The sequence below is a fragment of the Dendrobates tinctorius genome, unplaced genomic scaffold (assembly GCF_039654945.1).
Source record: "Dendrobates tinctorius isolate UK_male_01 unplaced genomic scaffold, ASM3965494v1 ptg000182l, whole genome shotgun sequence".
Classification (NCBI taxonomy): domain Eukaryota; kingdom Metazoa; phylum Chordata; class Amphibia; order Anura; family Dendrobatidae; genus Dendrobates; species Dendrobates tinctorius.
In genome coordinates, this window is record NW_027361849.1 from 1641485 (window position 1) to 1663608 (window position 22124).

The 22124-nt window shown below is 43.6% G+C and overlaps 1 protein-coding gene across 3 annotated transcripts in view; it reads left to right on the plus strand.

Annotated features, from left to right (window-relative positions):
* Window positions 1-343: 343 nt before the first annotated feature.
* ESYT3 (extended synaptotagmin 3) overlaps window positions 344-22124 on the plus strand; it is a 57676-nt gene continuing 35895 nt past the window's right edge. For all 3 annotated transcript variants that reach the window (XM_073551894.1, XM_073551895.1, XM_073551896.1), the window contains exon 1: window positions 344-622. In XM_073551894.1, the coding sequence (XP_073407995.1) occupies window positions 368-622 (255 nt within the window). In that variant the 5' untranslated portion in view covers window positions 344-367. The remainder of the gene's footprint in view (window positions 623-22124) is intronic.

A 22124-nucleotide genomic window follows, 5' to 3' on the forward strand; every position in this document is an offset into this window, starting at 1 on the left:
TGTGTCGGGGCGGGGTCTACCTGTGTCGGGGCGTGGTCCCCGTGTGTATGGGGCGGGGTCTCCCTGTGTCGGGGCGTGGTCCCCGTGTGTACGGGGCGGGGTCTCCGTGTGTCGGGCGGGGTCTACCTGTGTCGGGGAGTGGTCCCCGTGTGCCGGGGCGGGGTCTCCGTGTGTATGGGGCGTGGTCTTCCTGTGTCGGGGCGTGGTCCCCGTGTGCCGGGGCGGGGTCTCCGTGTGTATGGGGCGGGGTCTTCCTGTGTCGGGGCGTGGTTCCCGTGTGTCGGGGCGTGGTCCCCGTGTGCCGGGGCGGGGCCGCCTCCCTGTGTCACCCGGCTCCGCGCTCCGGCCGTCAGTCAGTGCTGCGGTGATGCAGGTGCAGGAGGATCCTCTGCGGGCGCCGCTCCGCTCGCTGCTCCGGGCTCTGCTGCTGCTCCTGCCGGTGTACGGCTGCGGCCGCGCCGGGATCGGGATTTCTTGGGTTTTTTTTGGACTTTTCCTCTGGATATTTTGGAACAGAAACAAAAGATGGAAACTGGCGCGGATGCGGGCGGCCTGGGACCTGCTGGAGAACGAGACCCTGGAGGTGACCCGCGGGCTGAACGCCCACCAGCTGCCGGCCTGGGTGAGAGCGGGGGCGGCCTGTGGATACGGGTATCTGTATATGGGGGCGGTGCCTTGCGAAAGTATTCGGCCCCCTGGAAATTTTCACCCTTTTCCCACATATTATGCGTCAAACATAAAGATTCCAAATGTAAATTTCTGGTGAAGAATCAACCACAAGTGGGACACAATTGTGAAGTTGGAGGAAATTTATTGGTTATTTTATATTTTTGTGGAAATGCAAAACCTGAAAAGTGGGGCGTGCAATATTATTCGTCCCCTTTACCTTCAGTGCAGCAAACTCCCTCCAGAAGTTCATTGTGGATCTCTGAATGATCCAATGTTGTCCTAAATGGTGATGATGATAAATATGATCCACCTGTGTGTAATCGAGTCTCCGTATAAGGCTGTGTGCACACGCTGCGGATTTGCAGCAGATTTTACCGCGCAGAAACGTTGCATATCCGCATTGTGATGTACAGTAGCCTTAAAATCAATGAAAAAAAAAAAAAAAACACTGTGCAGACGCTGCGGATTTTTCCACACGGTTTTCCCGCGGTACAAAATCCACAGCATGTCACTTCTCTTATGCGGTTTTCCATATCCCGTCACCAAATCCGCAGGGGGAAAACCGCAGAAAAAACGCATGAAAAATGGAAGAAATCCGCAGGGCCAAAAAGTACGTCTGCGCTCAGCCTAAATGCCCCTGCTCTGTGATAGTCTCAGGGTTCTGCTTGAAGCACAGAGATCATCATGAAGACCAAGGAACACAACAGGCAGGTCCGTGATACTGTTGTGGAGAAGTTTAAAGCCGGATTTAGATACAAAATTATTTCCAAAACTTAAACCTTCCCAAGGAGCACTCGATTGGATTCAGGTCTGGACTGTGACTTGGCCATTCTAACACCTGGGGACGTTTATTTGTGAACCATTCCATGGTAGATTTTGCTTTATGTTTGGGATCATTGTCTTGTTGGAAGACAAATCTCCGTCCCTGTCTCAGGTCTTTTGCAGACTCCAACAGGTTTTCTTCTAGAATGGTCCTGTATTTGGCTCCATCCATCTTCCCATCAATTTTATCCATCGTCCCTCTCCCTGCAGAAGAAAACCAGGCCCAAACCATGATGCTGCCACCACCATGTTTGACAGTGGGGATGGTGTGTTCAGGGTGATGAGCTGTGTTGCCTTTACGCCAAACATATCGTTTGGCATTGTTGCCAAAAAGTTCGATTTCGGTTTCATCTGACCAGAGCACCTTCTTCCACATGTTTAGTGTCTCCCAGGTGACTTCTTGCAAACTTTATACAACACTTTTTATGGATATCTTTGAGAAATGGCGTTCTTCTTGCCACTCTTCCATAAAGGCCAGATTTGTGCAGTGTATGACTGATTGTTGTCCTATGGACAGACTGGCCCACCTCAGCTGTAGATCTCTGCAGTTCATCCAGAGTGATCATGGGCCTCTTGGCTGCATCTCTGATCAGTCTTCTCCTTGTTTGAGGTGAAAGTTTAGAGGGACGGCCGGGTCTTGGTAGATTTGCAGTGGTATGATACTCCTTCCATTTCAATCTGATCGCTTGCACAGTGCTCCTTGGGATGTTTAAAGTTTTGGAAATTATTTTGTATCCAAATCCAGCTTTAAACTTCTCCACAACAGTATCACGGACCTGCCTGTTGTGTTCCTTGGTCTTCATGATGCTCTCTGTGCTTCAAACAGAACCCTGAGACTATCACAGAGCAGGGGCATTTATACGGAGACTTGATTACACACAGGTGGATTATATTTATCATCATTAGTCATTTAGGACAACATTGGATCATTCAGAGATCCACAATGAACTTCTGGAGGGAGTTTGCTGCACTGAAAGTAAAGGGGCTGAATAATACTGCACGCCCCACTTTTCAGGTTTTGAATTTCCACAAAAATTTAAAATAACCAATAAATTTCCTCCAACTAAACAATTGTGTCCCACTTGTTATTGATTCTTCACCAAAAATTTACATTTGGAATCTTTATGTTCTTTGTTTGAAGCATGATAGGTGGGAAAAGGTTGAAAAGTTCCAGGGAGCCAAATACTTTTGCAAGGCACTGTAGCTGTAGTATGGTCTGTATATGGGGGTGGTGTGGTCTGGTCTGTATATGGGGGCGGTGCGGTCTGTATATGGCTGTAGTATGGTCTGTATATGGGGGTGGTGTGGTCTGTATATGGCTGTAGTATGATCTGTATATGGGGGTGGTGTGGTCTGTATATGGCTGTAGTATGGTCTGTATATCGGGGTGGTGTGGTCTGTATATGGCTGTAGTATGGTCTGTATATGGGGTTGGTGTGGTCTGTATATGGCTGTAGTATGGTCTGTATATGGGGGGTGGTGTGGTCTGTATATGGCTGTAGTATGGTCTGTATATGGGGGGTGGTGTAGTCTGTATATGGCTGTAGTATGGTCTGTATATGGGGGGTGGTGTGGTCTGTATATGGCTGTAGTATGGTCTGTATATGGGGGTGGTGTGTCTGTATATGGCTGTAGTATGGTCTGTATATGGGGGTGGTGCTGTCTGTATATGGCTGTAGTATGGTCTGTATATGGCTGTAGTATGGTCTGTATATGGGGGTGCTGTGGTCTGTATATGGCTGTAGTATGGTCTGTATATGGGGGGTGGTGTGTCTGTATATGGCTGTAGTATGGTCTTTATATGGGGGTGGTGTGTCTGTATATGGCTGTAGTATGGTCTGTATATGGGGGTGCTGTGGTCTGTATATGGCTGTAGTATGGTCTGTATATGGGGGTGCTGTGGTCTGTAGTATGGTCTGTATATGGGGGTGGTGTGGTCTGTATATGGCTGTAGTATGGTCTGTAAATGGGGTTGGTGTGGTCTGTATATGGGGGTGCTGTGGTCTGTATATGGCTGTAGTATGGTCTTTATATGGGGGTGGTGTGTCTGTATATGGCTGTAGTATGGTCTGTATATGGGGGTGGTGTGGTCTGTATATGGCTGTAGTATGGTCTGTATATGGGGGTGGTGTGGTCTGTATATGGCTGTAGTATGGTCTGTAAATGGGGTTGGTGTGGTCTGTATATGGCTGTAGTATGGTCTGTAAATGGGGTTGGTGTGGTCTGTATATGGCTGTAGTATGGTCTGTATATGGGGGTGCTGTGGTCTGTATATGGCTGTAGTATGGTCTGTATATGGGGGGTGGTGTGGTCTGTATATGGCTGTAGTATGGTCTGTATATGGGGGTGGTGTGGTCTGTATATGGCTGTAGTATGGTCTGTAAATGGGGTTCGTGTGGTCTGTATATGGCTGTAGTATGGTCTGTATATGGGGGTGCTGTGGTCTGTATATGGCTGTAGTATGGTCTGTATATGGCTGTAGTATGGTCTTTATATGGGGGTGGTGTGGTCTGTATATGGCTGTAGTATGGTCTGTATATGGGGGGGTGGTGTGGTCTGTATATGGCTGTAGTATGGTCTGTATATGGGGGGTGGTGTGGTCTGTATATGGCTGTAGTATGGTCTGTATATGGGGGCGGTGCGGTCTGTATATGGCTGTAGTATGGTCTGTATATGGGGGTGGTGTGGTCTGTATATGGCTGTAGTATGATCTGTATATGGGGGGTGGTGTGGTCTGTATATGGCTGTAGTATGGTCTGTATATGGCTGTAGTATGGTCTGTATATGGGGGGTGGTGTGGTCTGTATATGGCTGTAGTATGGTCTGTATATGGGGGTGGTGTGGTCTGTATATGGCTGTAGTATGGTCTGTAAATGGGGTTGGTGTGGTCTGTATATGGCTGTAGTATGGTCTGTATATGGGGGTGCTGTGGTCTGTATATGGCTGTAGTATGGTCTGTATATGGCTGTAGTATGGTCTTTATATGGGGTTGGTGTGGTCTGTATATGGCTGTAGTATGGTCTGTATATGGGGTTGGTGTGGTCTGTATATGGCTGTAGTATGGTCTGTATATGGGGTTGGTGTGGTCTGTATATGGCTGTAGTATGGTCTGTATATGGGGTTGGTGTGGTCTGTATATGGCTGTAGTATGATCTGTATATGGGGGTGGTGTGGTCTGTATATGGCTGTAGTATGGTCTGTATATGGGGGGTGGTGTGGTCTGTATATGGCTGTAGTATGGTCTGTAAATGGGGTTGGTGTGGTCTGTATATGGCTGTAGTATGGTCTGTATATGGGGTTGGTGTGGTCTGTATATGGCTGTAGTATGGTCTGTATATGGCTGTAGTATGATCTGTATATGGGGGGTGGTGTGGTCTGTATATGGCTGTAGTATGGTCTATATATGGCTGTAGTATGGTCTATATATGGCTGTAGTATGGTCTGTATATGGGGGGTGGTGTGGTCTGTATATGGCTGTAGTATGGTCTGTATATGGGGGTGGTGTGGTCTGTATATGGCTGTAGTATGGTCTGTATATGGGGGAGGTGCGGTCTGTATATGGCTGTAGTATGGTCTGTATATGGGGGTGGTGCGGTCTGTATATGGCTGTAGTATGGTCTGTATATGGGGGGTGGTGTGGTCTGTATATGGCTGTAGTATGGTCTGTATATGGGGGTGGTGTGGTCTGTATATGGCTGTAGTATGGTCTGTATATGGGGGGTGGTGTGGTCTGTATATGGCTGTAGTATGGTCTGTATATGGGGGGTGGTGTGGTCTGTATATGGCTGTAGTATGGTCTGTATATGGGGGGTGGTGTAGTCTGTATATGGCTGTAGTATGGTCTGTATATGGGGGGTGGTGTAGTCTGTATATGGCTGTAGTATGGTCTGTATATGGGGGGTGGTGTGGTCTGTATATGGCTGTAGTATGGTCTGTATATGGGGGTGGTGTGTCTGTATATGGCTGTAGTATGGTCTGTATATGGGGGTGGTGCTGTCTGTATATGGCTGTAGTATGGTCTGTATATGGGGGTGCTGTGGTCTGTATATGGCTGTAGTATGGTCTGTATATGGGGGGTGGTGTGGTCTGTATATGGCTGTAGTATGGTCTTTATATGGGGGTGGTGTGTCTGTATATGGCTGTAGTATGGTCTTTATATGGGGGTGGTGTGTCTGTATATGGCTGTAGTATGGTCTGTATATGGGGGTGCTGTGGTCTGTATATGGCTGTAGTATGGTCTGTATATGGGGGTGCTGTGGTCTGTATATGGCTGTAGTATGGTCTGTATATGGGGGTGGTGTGGTCTGTATATGGCTGTAGTATGGTCTGTAAATGGGGTTGGTGTGGTCTGTATATGGCTGTAGTATGGTCTGTATATGGGGGCGGTGCGGTCTGTATATGGGGGTGGTGCGGTCTGTATATGGGGGTGCTGTGGTCTGTATATGGCTGTAGTATGGTGTTTATATGGGGGTGGTGTGTCTGTATATGGCTGTAGTATGGTCTGTATATGGGGGTGCTGTGGTCTGTATATGGCTGTAGTATGGTCTGTATATGGCTGTAGTATGGTCTGTATATGGCTGTAGTATGGTCTGTATATGGGGTTGGTGTGGTCTGTATATGGCTGTAGTATGGTCTGTATATGGGGGTGGTGTGGTCTGTATATGGCTGTAGTATGGTCTGTAAATGGGGTTGGTGTGGTCTGTATATGGGGGTGCTGTGGTCTGTATATGGCTGTAGTATGGTCTTTATATGGGGGTGGTGTGTCTGTATATGGCTGTAGTATGGTCTGTATATGGGGGTGGTGTGGTCTGTATATGGGGGGTGGTGTGGTCTGTATATGGCTGTAGTATGGTCTGTATATGGGGGGTGGTGTGGTCTGTATATGGCTGTAGTATGGTCTGTATATGGGGGTGGTGTGGTCTGTATATGGCTGTAGTATGGTCTGTAAATGGGGTTGGTGTGGTCTGTATATGGCTGTAGTATGGTCTGTATATGGGGGCGGTGCGGTCTGTATATGGGGGCGGTGCGGTCTGTATATGGCTGTAGTATGGTCTGTATATGGGGGTGCTGTGGTCTGTATATGGCTGTAGTATGGTATGTATATGGGGGCGGTGCGGTCTGTATATGGGGGTGGTGCGGTCTGTATATGGCTGTAGTATGGTCTGTATATGGGGGGTGGTGTGGTCTGTATATGGCTGTAGTATGGTCTTTATATGGGGGTGGTGTGTCTGTATATGGCTGTAGTATGGTCTGTATATGGCTGTAGTATGGTCTGTATATGGGGTTGGTGTGGTCTGTATATGGCTGTAGTATGGTCTGTATATGGGGGTGGTGTGGTCTGTATATGGCTGTAGTATGGTCTGTAAATGGGGTTGGTGTGGTCTGTATATGGCTGTAGTATGGTCTGTATATGGGGGTGGTGTGGTCTGTATATGGCTGTAGTATGGTCTGTAAATGGGGGTGGTGTGGTCTGTATATGGCTGTGGTATGGTCTGTATATGGGGGCGGTGCGGTCTGTATATGGCTGTAGTATGGTCTGTATATGGGGGTGCTGTGGTCTGTATATGGCTGTAGTATGGTCTGTATATGGCTGTAGTATGGTCTGTATATGGGGGTGGTGTGGTCTGTATATGGCTGTAGTATGGTCTGTATATGGGGGTGGTGTGGTCTGTATATGGCTGTAGTATGGTCTGTATATGGGGGTGGTGTGGTCTGTATATGGGGGGTGGTGTGGTCTGTATATGGCTGTAGTATGGTCTGTATATGGGGGTGGTGTGGTCTGTATGTGGCTGTAGTATGGTCTGTATATGGGGGTGGTGTGGTCTGTATATGGCTGTAGTATGGTCTGTATATGGGGGGTGGTGTGGTCTGTATATGGCTGTAGTATGGTCTGTATATGGGGGTGGTGTGGTCTGTATATGGCTGTAGTATGGTCTGTATATGGGGGTGGTGTGGTCTGTATATGGCTGTAGTATGGTCTGTATATGGGGGTGGTATGGTCTGTATATGGCTGTAGTATGGTCTGTATATGGGGTTGGTGTGGTCTGTATATGGCTGTAGTATGGTCTGTATATGGGGGTGCTGTGGTCTGTATATGGCTGTAGTATGGTCTGTATATGGGGGTGCTGTGGTCTGTATATGGCTGTAGTATGGTCTTTATATGGGGGTGGTGTGGTCTGTATATGGCTGTAGTATGGTCTGTATATGGGGGGTGGTGTGGTCTGTATATGGCTGTAGTATGGTCTGTATATGGGGGTGGTGTGGTCTGTATATGGCTGTAGTATGGTCTGTATATGGGGGTGGTGTGGTCTGTATATGGCTGTAGTATGGTCTGTATATGGCTGTAGTATGGTCTGTATATGGGGGTGCTGTGGTCTGTATATGGCTGTAGTATGGTCTGTATATGGGGGTGGTGTGGTCTGTATATGGCTGTAGTATGGTCTTTATATGGGGGTGGTGTGGTCTGTATATGGCTGTAGTATGGTCTGTATATGGTCTGTATATGGGGTTGGTGTGGTCTGTATATGGCTGTAGTATGGTCTGTATATGGCGGTGGTATGGTCTGTATATGGCTGTAGTATGGTCTGTATATGGGGGTGGTGTGGTCTGTATATGGCTGTAGTATGGTCTTTATATGGGGGTGGTGTGGTCTGTATATGGGGTTGGTGTGGTCTGTATATGGCTGTAGTATGGTCTGTATATGGCTGTAGTATGGTCTGTATATGGGGTTGGTGTGGTCTGTATATGGCTGTAGTATGGTCTGTAAATGGCTGTAGTATGGTCTGTATATGGGGGTGGTGTGGTCTGTATATGGCTGTAGTATGGTCTGTATATGGGGTTGGTGTGGTCTGTATATGGCTGTAGTATGGTCTGTATATGGGGGTGGTGTGGTCTGTATATGGCTGTAGTATGGTCTGTATATGGGGTTGGTGTGGTCTGTATATGGCTGTAGTATGGTCTGTAAATGGCTGTAGTATGGTCTGTATATGGGGGTGGTGTGGTCTGTATATGGCTGTAGTATGGTCTGTATATGGGGTTGGTGTGGTCTGTATATGGCTGTAGTATGGTCTGTATATGGGGTTGGTGTGGTCTGTATATGGGGGTGGTGTGGTCTGTATATGGCTGTAGTATGGTCTGTATATGGGGGGTGGTGTGGTCTGTATATGGCTGTAGTATGGTCTGTATATGGGGGTGGTGTGGTCTGTATATGGCTGTAGTATGGTCTGTATATGGGGGTGGTGTGGTCTGTATATGGCTGTAGTATGGTCTGTAAATGGCGGTGGTATGGTCTGTATATGGCTGTAGTATGGTCTGTATATGGGGGTGCTGTGGTCTGTATATGGCTGTAGTATGGTCTGTATATGGGGTTGGTGTGGTCTGTATATGGCTGTAGTATGGTCTGTATATGGGGGTGGTGTTGTCTGTATATGGCTGTAGTATGGTCTGTATATGGGGGGTGGTGTGGTCTGTATATGGGGGTGGTGTGGTCTGTATATGGCTGTAGTATGGTCTGTATATGGGGGTGGTGTGGTCTGTATATGGCTGTAGTATGGTGTGTATATGGCTGTAGTATGGTCTGTATATGGGGGTGCTGTGGTCTGTATATGGCTGTAGTATGGTCTGTATATGGGGGTGGTGTGGTCTGTATATGGCTGTAGTATGGTCTTTATATGGGGTTGGTGTGGTCTGTATATGGGGTTGGTGTGGTCTGTATATGGCTGTAGTATGGTCTGTATATGGCTGTAGTATGGTCTGTATATGGGGTTGGTGTGGTCTGTATATGGCTGTAGTATGGTCTGTATATGGCGGTGGTATGGTCTGTATATGGCTGTAGTATGGTCTGTATATGGGGGTGGTGTGGTCTGTATATGGCTGTAGTATGGTCTTTATATGGGGGTGGTGTGGTCTGTATATGGGGTTGGTGTGGTCTGTATATGGCTGTAGTATGGTCTGTATATGGGGTTGGTGTGGTCTGTATATGGCTGTAGTATGGTCTTTATATGGGGGTGGTGTGGTCTGTAAATGGCTGTAGTATGGTCTTTATATGGGGGTGGTGTGGTCTGTATATGGGGTTGGTGTGGTCTGTATATGGGGTTGGTGTGGTCTGTATATGGCTGTAGTATGGTCTGTATATGGCTGTAGTATGGTCTGTATATGGGGGTGGTGTGGTCTGTATATGGCTGTAGTATGGTCTGTATATGGGGTTGGTGTGGTCTGTATATGGCTGTAGTATGGTCTGTATATGGGGGTGGTGTGGTCTGTATATGGCTGTAGTATGGTCTGTATATGGGGGGTGGTGTGGTCTGTATATGGCTGTAGTATGGTCTTTATATGGGGGTGGTGTGGTCTGTATATGGGGTTGGTGTGGTCTGTATATGGCTGTAGTATGGTCTGTATATGGGGGGTGGTGTGGTCTGTATATGGCTGTAGTATGGTCTGTATATGGGGGTGGTGTGGTCTGTATATGGCTGTAGTATGGTCTGTATATGGGGGTGGTGTGGTCTGTATATGGGGTTGGTGTGGTCTGTATATGGCTGTAGTATGGTCTGTATATGGCTGTAGTATGGTCTGTATATGGCTGTGGTGTGGTCTGTATATGGCTGTAGTATGGTCTGTATATGGGGGTGGTGTGGTCTGTATATGGGGTTGGTGTGGTCTGTATATGGGGTTGGTGTGGTCTGTATATGGCTGTAGTATGGTCTGTATATGGCTGTAGTATGGTCTGTATATGGGGGTGGTGTGGTCTGTATATGGCTGTAGTATGGTCTGTATATGGGGGTGGTGTGGTCTGTATATGGCTGTAGTATGGTCTGTATATGGGGGTGGTGTGGTCTGTATATGGGGGTGGTATGGTCTGTATGTGGCTGTAGTATGGTCTGTATATGGCTGTAGTATGGTCTGTATATGGGGTTGGTGTGGTCTGTATATGGGGGTGGTATGGTCTGTATGTGGCTGTAGTATGGTCTGTATATGGCTGTAGTATGGTCTGTATATGGCTGTAGTATGGTCTGTATATGGGGTTGGTGTGGTCTGTATATGGGGGTGGTATGGTCTGTATGTGGCTGTAGTATGGTCTGTATATGGCGGTGGTGTGGTCTGTATATGGCTGTGGTGTGGTCTGTATATGGCGGTGGTGTGGTCTGTATATGGGGGTGGTGTGGTCTGTATATGGCTGTGGTGTGGTCTGTATATGGCTGTAGTATGGTCTGTATATGGGGGTGGTGTGGTCTGTATATGGCGGTGGTGTGGTCTGTATATGGGGGTGGTGTGGTCTGTATATGGCGGTGGTGTGGTCTGTATATGGCTGTAGTATGGTCTGTATATGGCTGTAGTATGGTCTGTATATGGGGGTGGTGTGGTCTGTATATGGGGGTGGTGTGGTCTGTATATGGGGGTGGTGTGGTCTGTATATGGGGGTGGTGTGGTCTGTATATGGCGGTGGTGTGGTCTGTATATGGGGGTGGTGTGGTCTGTATATGGGGGTGGTGTGGTCTGTATATGGGGGTGGTGTGGTCTGTATATGGGGGTGGTGTGGTTTGTATATGGGGGTGGTGTGGTCTGTATATGGCTGTGGTATGGTCTGTATATGGCTGTGGTATGGTCTGTATATGGCTGTAGTATGGTCTGTATATGGGGGGTGGTGTGGTCTGTATATGGCTGTAGTATGGTCTGTATATGGCTGTAGTATGGTCTGTATATGGGGGTGGTGTGGTCTGTATATGGCTGTAGTATGGTCTGTATATGGGGGTGGTGTGGTCTGTATATGGGGGTGGTATGGTCTGTATGTGGCTGTAGTATGGTCTGTATATGGCGGTGGTGTGGTCTGTATATGGGGGTGGTGTGGTCTGTATATGGGGGTGGTGTGGTCTGTATATGGGGGTGGTGTGGTCTGTATATGGCTGTGGTATGGTCTGTATATGGCTGTGGTATGGTCTGTATATGGCTGTAGTATGGTCTGTATATGGGGGGTGGTGTGGTCTGTATATGGCTGTAGTATGGTCTGTATATGGCTGTAGTATGGTCTGTATATGGGGGTGGTGTGGTCTGTATATGGCTGTAGTATGGTCTGTATATGGGGGTGGTGTGGTCTGTATATGGCTGTAGTATGGTCTGTATATGGCTGTAGTATGGTCTGTATATGGGGGTGGTGTGGTCTGTATATGGCTGTAGTATGGTCTGTATATGGCTGTGGTGTGGTCTGTATATGGCTGTGGTGTGGTCTGTATATGGGGGTGGTGTGGTCTGTATATGGCTGTAGTATGGTCTGTATATGGCTGTAGTATGGTCTGTATATGGGGGTGGTGTGGTCTGTATATGGCGGTGGTGTGGTCTGTATATGGCGGTGGTGTGGTCTGTATATGGGGGTGGTGTGGTCTGTATATGGCTGTAGTATGGTCTGTATATGGCTGTAGTATGGGCTGTAGTATGGTCTGTATATGGGGGTGGTGTGGTCTGTATATGGCTGTAGTATGGTCTGTATATGGGGGTGGTGTGGTCTGTATATGGCTGTAGTATGATCTGTATATGGGGGTGGTGTGGTCTGTATATGGCTGTAGTATGATCTGTATATGGCTGTAGTATGGTCTGTATATGGCTGTAGTATGGTCTGTATATGGCTGTAGTATGGTCTGTATATGGGGGTGGTGCGGTCTGTATATGGGGGTGATGTGGTCTGTATATGGCTGTAGTATGGTCTGTATATGGCTGTAGTATGGTCTGTATATGGCTGTAGTATGGTCTGTATATGGGGGTGGTGTGGTCTGTATATGGCTGTAGTATGGTTTGTATATGGGGGTGGTGTGGTCTGTATATGGCTGTAGTATGATCTGTATATGGGGGTGGTGTGGTCTGTATATGGCTGTAGTATGGTCTGTATATGGCTGTAGTATGGTCTGTATATGGCTGTAGTATGATCTGTATATGGGGGTGGTGTGGTCTGTATATGGCTGTGGTATGGTCTGTATATGGGGGTGGTGTGGTCTGTATATGGCTGTAGTATGGTCTGTATATGGCTGTAGTATGGTCTGTATATGGCTGTAGTATGGTCTGTATATGGCTGTAGTATGGTCTGTATATGGGGGTGGTGTAGTCTGTATATGGCTGTAGTATGATCTGTATATGGGGGTGGTGCGGTCTGTATATGGCTGTAGTATGGTCTGTATATGGCTGTAGTATGGTCTGTATATGGCTGTAGTATGGTCTGTATATGGGGGTGGTGTGGTCTGTATATGGCTGTAGTATGATCTGTATATGGGGGTGGTGCGGTCTGTATATGGCTGTAGTATGGTCTGTATATGGGGGTGGTGCGGTCTGTATATGGCTGTAGTATGGTCTGTGTATGGGGGTGGTGCGGTCTGTGTATGGGGGTGGTGCGGTCTGTATATGGCTGTAGTATGGTCTGTATATGGGGGTGGTGTGGTCTGTATATGGCTGTGGTGTGGTCTGTATATGGGGGTGGTGTGGTCTGTATATGGCTGTAGTATGGTCTGTATATGGGGGTGGTGTGGTCTGTATATGGCTGTGGTGTGGTCTGTATATGGGGGTGGTGTGGTCTGTATATGGCTGTAGTATGGTCTGTATATGGGGGTGGTGTGGTCTGTATATGGCTGTGGTGTGGTCTGTATATGGGGGTGGTGTGGTCTGTATATGGGGGTGGTGTGGTCTGTATATGGGGGTGGTGTGGTCTGTATATGGCTGTAGTATGGTCTGTATATGGCTGTAGTATGGTCTGTATATGGGGGTGGTGTGGTCTGTATATGGCGGTGGTGTGGTCTGTATATGGCGGTGGTGTGGTCTGTATATGGGGGTGGTGTGGTCTGTATATGGGGGTGGTGTGGTCTGTATATGGGGGTGGTGTGGTCTGTATATGGCTGTAGTATGGTCTGTATATGGCTGTAGTATGGTCTGTATATGGCTGTAGTATGGTCTGTATATGGCTGTAGTATGGTCTGTATATGGGTGTAAAATAATGCATATCCTGTAAAATACTCAGGACTAGTTACCAGATAAAAATATAGTGGTTTATTTGCTTACTTCCATCAAAGAAAGGTTATTACAGAAAAACAGGTGAATAAAAATAAGTGAAAGAGATATTGTCCATTAGATCATGCTCTGAGATCCCACATGGCAAAAGCAACATGTATTCTTCTTCTCTCCGAGATCCTGAATAGCAAATGGCTGCTGTGTCTCAGTTCGGCTTGTCACATCGCCGTCAAGTCAAGTAATATACCAGCTGTTGTGTCATGTCATCTTGCGTCTGTCTCTCATGATGGTGAGGGAAGAAGACAGCACCCTCTACAGTTAGCCATGAATTATATACGTCTCTTTAAGCACATGGTCTCTACATATATGGAGCTGTCTTTCTACCATGAGCCAAGCTTAAAAATAGCCTATGTCGTGTAAGCTAAAGCAATGTACAGAACTGGGTCTTATAAGAAATTAACGGATTATTAATATTTAACAATTCCCCCTTTTGAGGGAGACAGACATTAATTGGAACCCTCAAATATAACAAGATCTTCTTTCTTCTTTTCTTCTTCTTTGACAAAATAATTTAATATCAATAATAATAATAATAATAATAATAATATTAGATTACCGTTATAAGTACTCAATGACATAATTGATGTGAATTCATGTTATGGTAAGTCGTGAACAATATTCATATAAAATATGTATAATTATACTTCCCTAAGTCTAAATTGAAGCATCTCAGGTCCAGTCATCATCATCTGATGTCATCTGGTCTTCATTTTGATGTCTTCTGTCTTCTTCTTGGTTCTTTTAAAAATACAGTTTTCTTATAGCATATAGATGTGTTGTGTATCAAATCAAAGTCCATAAATTCAAATGTTGATAAGAAACAAAGTCTATAGATGAAATGCAGCTTTAATATCTGTGCAGTGTCATCTTTAAAAACCTGGGCTTACATTGGCTCGCCTTGGATATTCTGGAATCCTCCATCGGTACTGGTCTTTGAACAGGTGTGACGTCTTTGGTCAGCAAAGCAAGGGTTAAAATGACTCTTCCTTGCTAAACATAGCACCATAACCAGTCCTTGTCCTAATGCACAGGACATATGTCAGGGTTGTAGCTTCCTGATAATTACCTTCATTGTTCACCAGCTTTCATCGAAGCTTTTCAGGTGATTGAAAACCTCTGGAACTTGATAAGAACGTGATAACACCGTTCATCTCAGCATCATAGGATCATCGTCCTCTGGTTGTCAGGTTAGACACTTTAATCGTGACTGTCGGTGGTGGATACTGCACTTGTGACTGTCAGTGGTGGATACTGCACTTGTGACTGTCAGTGGTGGATACTGCACTTGTAATTAACACAGTCTATTACTCAGTAATCATAGCTTTGTTACCTTCTGGGACTTCTGGATCGCGGCATTCTTCTTCTTGCAACTGATAAAAATCAATGAAGTTTAGAAATGTGAAAAGTCTTTATTAACATAATTTCAGTATCTTGCTTGAAGTCTTCATTCCCTATTCTATACCAAATCTGGTAATTTCCCTATCCCATAATATCACAGCGTACCATAGCAATCAGTAATATCCATATAATTATTATCAGAATTTGTACTGTATATGGATTTCAATATTTGAAATAATAAACCAATAATAAGTGATAATACATTATTATCCATTTTTTTCATGTGATAGAACATTTTTATGTCATAGGTGTAATTACCTTTTTCAACCCATAGGTGTCACTGTGTTTTATGTAACCAGTGTTTTCATCTTTATTAATAAGGAATATATTTATTATACTAATAATATGTAGGAATGTATAGCCATGAACCAAAATAAGAATATATGAGTGAGCGAATGAATGAATAAAAGAATTGTTGCATATAACTCAGAAGTGAAACATTTTCCTTAGTAATAGAACCATATAATTGCTATATTTAATGAAGCAATATTCTCAGTAGATATTACTTTACTAAATATTGGTGAAAGAATTAAAAATAATGAAAAATAAGAATAAAAATAAAAATAAGAATAAGGCCTTTATGTTGATGCAGAGTAGTTATGTCTTCAAATTATGCAACTTTGCATGTAATTCCTCTTAGTGTAAAGAAATGACTCTTTATAATACTTGTTATTATACCCAATACTTATACCATTGTACCTTATTAATATTTTTTCCTATTAAAATGTGTGAAGAAGAAGTATTAATCAAATGTGATTATGTAGTCAGGATAAAAAACATATTTCTCCCTTAATACCAAAAAATATTGTTTCATGAAATAATTCATTTATCAAAACCAAAATTAAAAATAATTAATGTATAAATTATGTGAATTTATACTTGCTTATACCATTATTTGTCTGAAGATGTGTAACCATCAAAATTAATTTGAATATCATAAAATTATCCTTTGGAAAAATTAATTTAAATGTAACACACTTGGACAGAGAAGGAAGGTCCACTATTCCCAGATGCAGCTGGTGAATACCAGGCTCTGTGCTGGTGCCTGTTTAAAAGAGCTAAAGCTGATAAGGAAAGAATAGATTTTCTTCCTAAACTATTTTCTATTTTGTTGTGCGATTGCACTTATCCACAATTAACTAAATCAAGAAATAATAATTACTATAGAAATATAGAAATATATGTTTGTATAGATAATATTTCATTATGTATCTTAATATTCTAATAATTTAACTGATCTGCATATTTCTTCTAAAGATAAAAGCTTTTGGGGTTTTTTTTTTTTTTTTCCTTTCTCTCATGCATTCAGGATCCTGAGGTCTCACAAACGTATCACATTACTCGCTCAGCAGCTGCTCATACACTCAGTCACTGTCACTCAGACTGTGTCACATATTAAGTTTAATACACGTATTTTAACCCAAATTATCCTAATTATCAATGCATTGTAAACTATTTCAATTTAGTCTCTTAATATTTCTTTGAATATTCCCCAAATACACATGACATAAATATATATGTATAGCTATACTTGACATTTAGGCCTGGAAAAAATTCCATTGCTTTGCAAAAGTTGAGAAAAGCTTTAAAATTCTTTTCCTAAGGAACAGGGACATAGTATACTGGTATGGTATACTTATTATTAGAACAAGGTTGAAATTTTCACCTGTTGAGGTTGTCATTCAAACCATGCAGTAAAAAAAAAACACACACCCAGAACATTTTAAAAAGCAATTAGTTATTTCCTTTTAAGGGTTAGATATATAAAATCATGCAATTATTGCAACATCCTGTGTAAATAAAGGCATAAATCCTTGGAAGAGAATTTTTCTCGATTAAGTCCTGCTTTGAAATGAAAATTCTAAGGAAACATAAAAAATAAGATTAATATCATATTCATATTCTAAATATTATTACTGATGTAGATTTTAATTTTCATTAAAAAATACAGTTCTACTATTTCTACTTCTACAAACACTCTATATATATACTGTATGACTATGTATATATCCACAAACCATAAAACTACAGGATTATACTCTATAAAATAATTACATATAACTCACTAATTGTATAACACTGTTACACAATATATATATATATAATTACTTTTTCTAGCCAATTCCTACACCCATACTTATTTCTCTGCAAAAAATATCCTGAAAGGTTCTTGCCATTTTAAAGCTGATAGATTCTTGGAGCAGAGTATTCAGTTTACAGGCCATGATGTCACTCACCACCTGTTTCTGTCTGTTAAATTCGGCCATCTTTGTTACAGAAAGAAAATCAGAACTCATCATTTTTCTTAATTCAATTTGTGTCTTTTCGGTGTTCTTTTGCATCATTCCATATGGTTTATAACAAACATGTGATTTTCTTTTTCTTTCTTCGTAGATTTGATTTTGGGGAAAACTCATTTTAGAAGGTTTTGCTAATACAGGCTTCTGATAAGATTTTACTCTGCCTGTCTTTCCAAAATTAGCACAATTTATTTTCCTTTCACGATTCTCGTGTTTCCTGGCAAAATCAAGAAATTGCGCACATTCAAACAAAGAATCTTTTTGTGACGCAATAACACGAGATGCAGGATTTAGAAACCAAAATTTGCTTACAAAACTCCTTATGAGGGACGGTGTTTTGACATTCTCACTCAGCATTTTGTACAAACGTTCATATATGGACATGAACGTAAAAATACATTCCTTCCGACCAATCCTTAATTTTTGAAGAATATCAATATCTGGATGATTTTCATTTGATGAACAAAAAATGAGAATTTTTAATCTGTCCTTATCAGTTAAATTCTCATGTGTCTCACCAGATAACTTTAAAGACAATCTCCTTGCAAAATTTACAGGGATCCACATTTTGAACAACTGATTCTTCTCCTCGTTAGATAAATCAAAGTTACCAGAACAACTTTCAAAAATCTCAGAGTTTCTATAAACATCTATTTTGTTGTCATAAGCAGGAATTATTTGGCATATTTTTATCAAATTCTTCCTCACGCTATTTCGGATTTGGGCCTGTGAGTCTTCTATTTTTAGTGGTACGTCTTTCCCTTGTACGTCCTCTACGTCAGTTCTGAAGTCTCCTCCTACGTCTCCATCTTGTTCCACGTCTGCAAGGTCACCTTCAATGACTGCTACTTGTAACTGTTTCTCCACATTACAGTGAATCTCGGGAATATCACTATCCTCTACACAATCATTTTTAGATTTCTCTGACACAGATCTATGAAATATATCTACCATCTGTAGAATATTTTTTTAATCTCTCTCTTTCTCTATTGAAAAACTTAGAATCTAACCTCTGATTCTCGAGTTCACACTCGGCATATAAACTTAACCATAAAACTTCTGAATTAGAATTGTCTACAGACTTAAATTTCAATTTACTCTGCTTAGCAAGACAATTAATGACATCCATTTTATCTTACCTTGAAATGTCTCAGCTCCTTTGATGGACAACGCTGGGTTCCTGTCTTCACACGTCTGGCTTAGGTCTGGTACTTTTGGCACTTGTAGTACTTCTCAATCTATCTGGTACTTCTTACTTCTAGGTTCCATGTGATTCTTGTAAGTAGTGGAATTCCCGATAACTTGCACATATGATTTGACGTTAGCAAAGTCCATTCCCCCGTGTGTGCAAGTTGAAGGAAATCCGCAAAAAAGTACAAAAATTCAGATCTGGCTGGCTCTCCAATGTAAAATAATGCATATCCTGTAAAATACTCAGGACTAGTTACCAGATAAAAATATAGTGGTTTATTTGCTTACTTCCATCAAAGAAAGGTTATTACAGAAAAACAGGTGAATAAAAATAAGTGAAAGAGATATTGTCCATTAGATCATGCTCTGAGATCCCACATGGCAAAAGCAACATGTATTCTTCTTCTCTCCGAGATCCTGAATAGCAAATGGCTGCTGTGTCTCAGTTCGGCTTGTCACATCGCCGTCAAGTCAAGTAATATACCAGCTGTTGTGTCATGTCATCTTGCGTCTGTCTCTCATGATGGTGAGGGAAGAAGACAGCACCCTCTACAGTTAGCCATGAATTATATACGTCTCTTAAAGCACATGGTCTCTACATATATGGAGCTGTCTTTCTACCATGAGCCAAGCTTAAAAATAGCCTATGTCGTGTAAGCTAAAGCAATGTACAGAACTGGGTCTTATAAGAAATTAACGGATTATTAATATTTAACAATGGGGGTGGTGTGGTCTGTATATGGGGGTGGTGTGGTCTGTATATGGCTGTAGTATGATCTGTATATGGCTGTAGTATGATCTGTATATGGCTGTAGTATGGTCTGTATATGGGGGTGGTGTGGTCTGTATATGGCTGTAGTATGATCTGTATATGGCTGTAGTATGGTCTGTATATGGCTGTAGTATGGTCTGTATATGGGGGTGGTGCGGTCTGTATATGGCTGTAGTATGGTCTGTATATGGGGTTGGTGTGGTCTGTATATGGCTGTAGTATGGTCTGTATATGGCTGTAGTATGATCTGTATATGGCTGTAGTATGGTCTGTATATGGGGGTGGTGCGGTCTGTATATGGCTGTAGTATGGTCTGTATATGGGGGTGGTGTGGTCTGTATATGGCTGTAGTATGATCTGTATATGGCTGTAGTATGATCTGTATATGGCTGTAGTATGGTCTGTATATGGGGGTGGTGTGGTCTGTATATGGCTGTAGTATGATCTGTATATGGCTGTAGTATGGTCTGTATATGGCTGTAGTATGGTCTGTATATGGGGGTGGTGCGGTCTGTATATGGCTGTAGTATGGTCTGTATATGGGGTTGGTGTGGTCTGTATATGGCTGTAGTATGGTCTGTATATGGCTGTAGTATGATCTGTATATGGCTGTAGTATGGTCTGTATATGGGGGTGGTGCGGTCTGTATATGGCTGTAGTATGGTCTGTATATGGGGTTGGTGTGGTCTGTATATGGCTGTAGTATGGTCTGTATATGGCTGTAGTATGGTCTGTATATGGCTGTAGTATGATCTGTATATGGCTGTAGTATGGTCTGTATATGGGGTTGGTGTGGTCTGTATATGGCTGTAGTATGGTCTGTATATGGGGTTGGTGTGGTCTGTATATGGCTGTAGTATGGTCTGTATATGGGGGTGGTGTGGTCTGTATATGGCTGTAGTATGGTCTGTATATGGCTGTAGTATGGTCTGTATATGGCTGTAGTATGGTCTGTATATGGGGGTGGTGCGGTCTGTATATGGCTGTAGTATGGTCTGTGTATGGGGGTGGTGCGGTCTGTGTATGGGGGTGGTGCGGTCTGTATATGGGGGTGGTGCGGTCTGTATATGGCTGTAGTATGGTCTGTGTATGGGGGTGGTGCGGTCTGTGTATGGGGGTGGTGCGGTCTGTGTATGGGGGTGGTGCGGTCTGTGTATGGGGGTGGTGCGGTCTGTATATGGGGGTGTCATGAGGCCGAAGGGGGTGATTACCGCCAGAGCCGGTGACCGCAGAGAACATCCACCCCCATCATTCACCTCCGCGGCCGGTCTCATCCGTTCCCCTCCCTGTTGTTCAGTGTCAACCGGGCGGCAAGGAATGTAAAGTTGTCATCAATATTGACCAGTAACCCGCAGTGTCAGACGCCCCACGCTTTACTGCCTACCAGAGTTGTCCTCCTCTAGTGTCTGTGTGGTGGGGGGTTGTGTGGGGTGGATGGGTATCTTGTGTAACCGGGGGGTGTTGTGGACAAGTGTGGGTGACTGCCGACATTTCTGTTGACTGTCATAGAATCATAGAATGGTAGAGTTGGAAGGGACCTCCTGGGCCATCTGGTCCAACCCCCTGCTCAAAGCAGGATTCACTAAATCATCCCAGTCAGATGTCTGTCCAGCCTCTGTTTGAAGACTTCTATTGAAGGAGAACTCACCACCTCTCTTGGCCGCCTGTTCCACTCATTGATCACCCTCACTGTCACCCATGTAATATCTAATCTGTGTCTCCTCCCATTCAGTTTCATCCGATTGCTTATAGTCTTTCCAAAGAGAATAAAGTTGATCCTTCTACAATGTGACAGCCCTTTAGATATTTGTAGACCGCTATTAAGTCTCCTCTCAGTCTTCTCTTTTGCAAACTAAACATTCCCAAATCCTGCAACCTTTCCTCATAAGACAGGGTTTGCAGACCGGTCACCATTCTGGTTGCTCTTTCCTGAACTTGCTCCAGTTTGTTGATGTCTTTTTTAAAATGTGGCGCCCAAAACTGGACACAGTATTCCAGATGAGGTCTGGCCAAAGAGGAGTAGAGGGTAATAATGACTTCACGTGATCTAGACTGTATGCTTCTGTTAATATATCCTAGAATTGCATTTGCCTTTTTTGCTGCTGCATCACACTGTTGACTCATATTCAGTCTGTGATCTATTAGTATACCCAAGTCTTTTTCACATGTGCTGTTGCTTAGCCCTATTCCTCCCATTCTGTATATGCTTTTTTCATTTTTATTGCCCAGATGTAGTACTTTGCATTTTTCCCTGTTAAAAACCATTCTGTTAGTTGCTGCCCACTTCTCCAGTTTATTTATATCTTTTTGAATCCTCTCTCTCTCTTCTCTAGTATTAGCTATCCCTCCTAGCTTTGTGTCATCCGCAAATTTAATCAGTTTACCCTCAATTCCTTCATGTAAATCGTTGATAAAGATGTTGAACAATACAGGGCCCAGGACAGAGCCCTGTGGTACCCCACTTGAGACATTCTTCCAACTGGATGTGCAGCCATTTACGACCACTCTTTGGGTCCGATCACTAAGCCAGTTATGAATCCACCTAACAGTTGCCTTGTCCATTCCATACTTAGTCATTTCTTCAATAAGGATTGTATGAGAGACTTTGTCAAATGCTTTGCTGAAGTCAAGATATACTATATCTACAGCATTTCCTTGATCCACCCAATCAGTGATTCCATCATAGAAGGAAATTAAGTTAGTCTGACATGACTTATTAGTTACAAACCCATGCTGACTCTGTTTAATCACTTCATTCTTATCCAGGTATTGACATACATGTTGTTCAAACGATTGTGCTTTGAGAATTTCATTTTTCAAGATTTCCCATCCTTCCTGGACATTTTTGTCTTTAAGGATATCCAGCCATTGGATCCCTCCAATTCTCTTTCTGAATCCCTTAAAATCTGCCTTTCTGAAATCTAACCTTG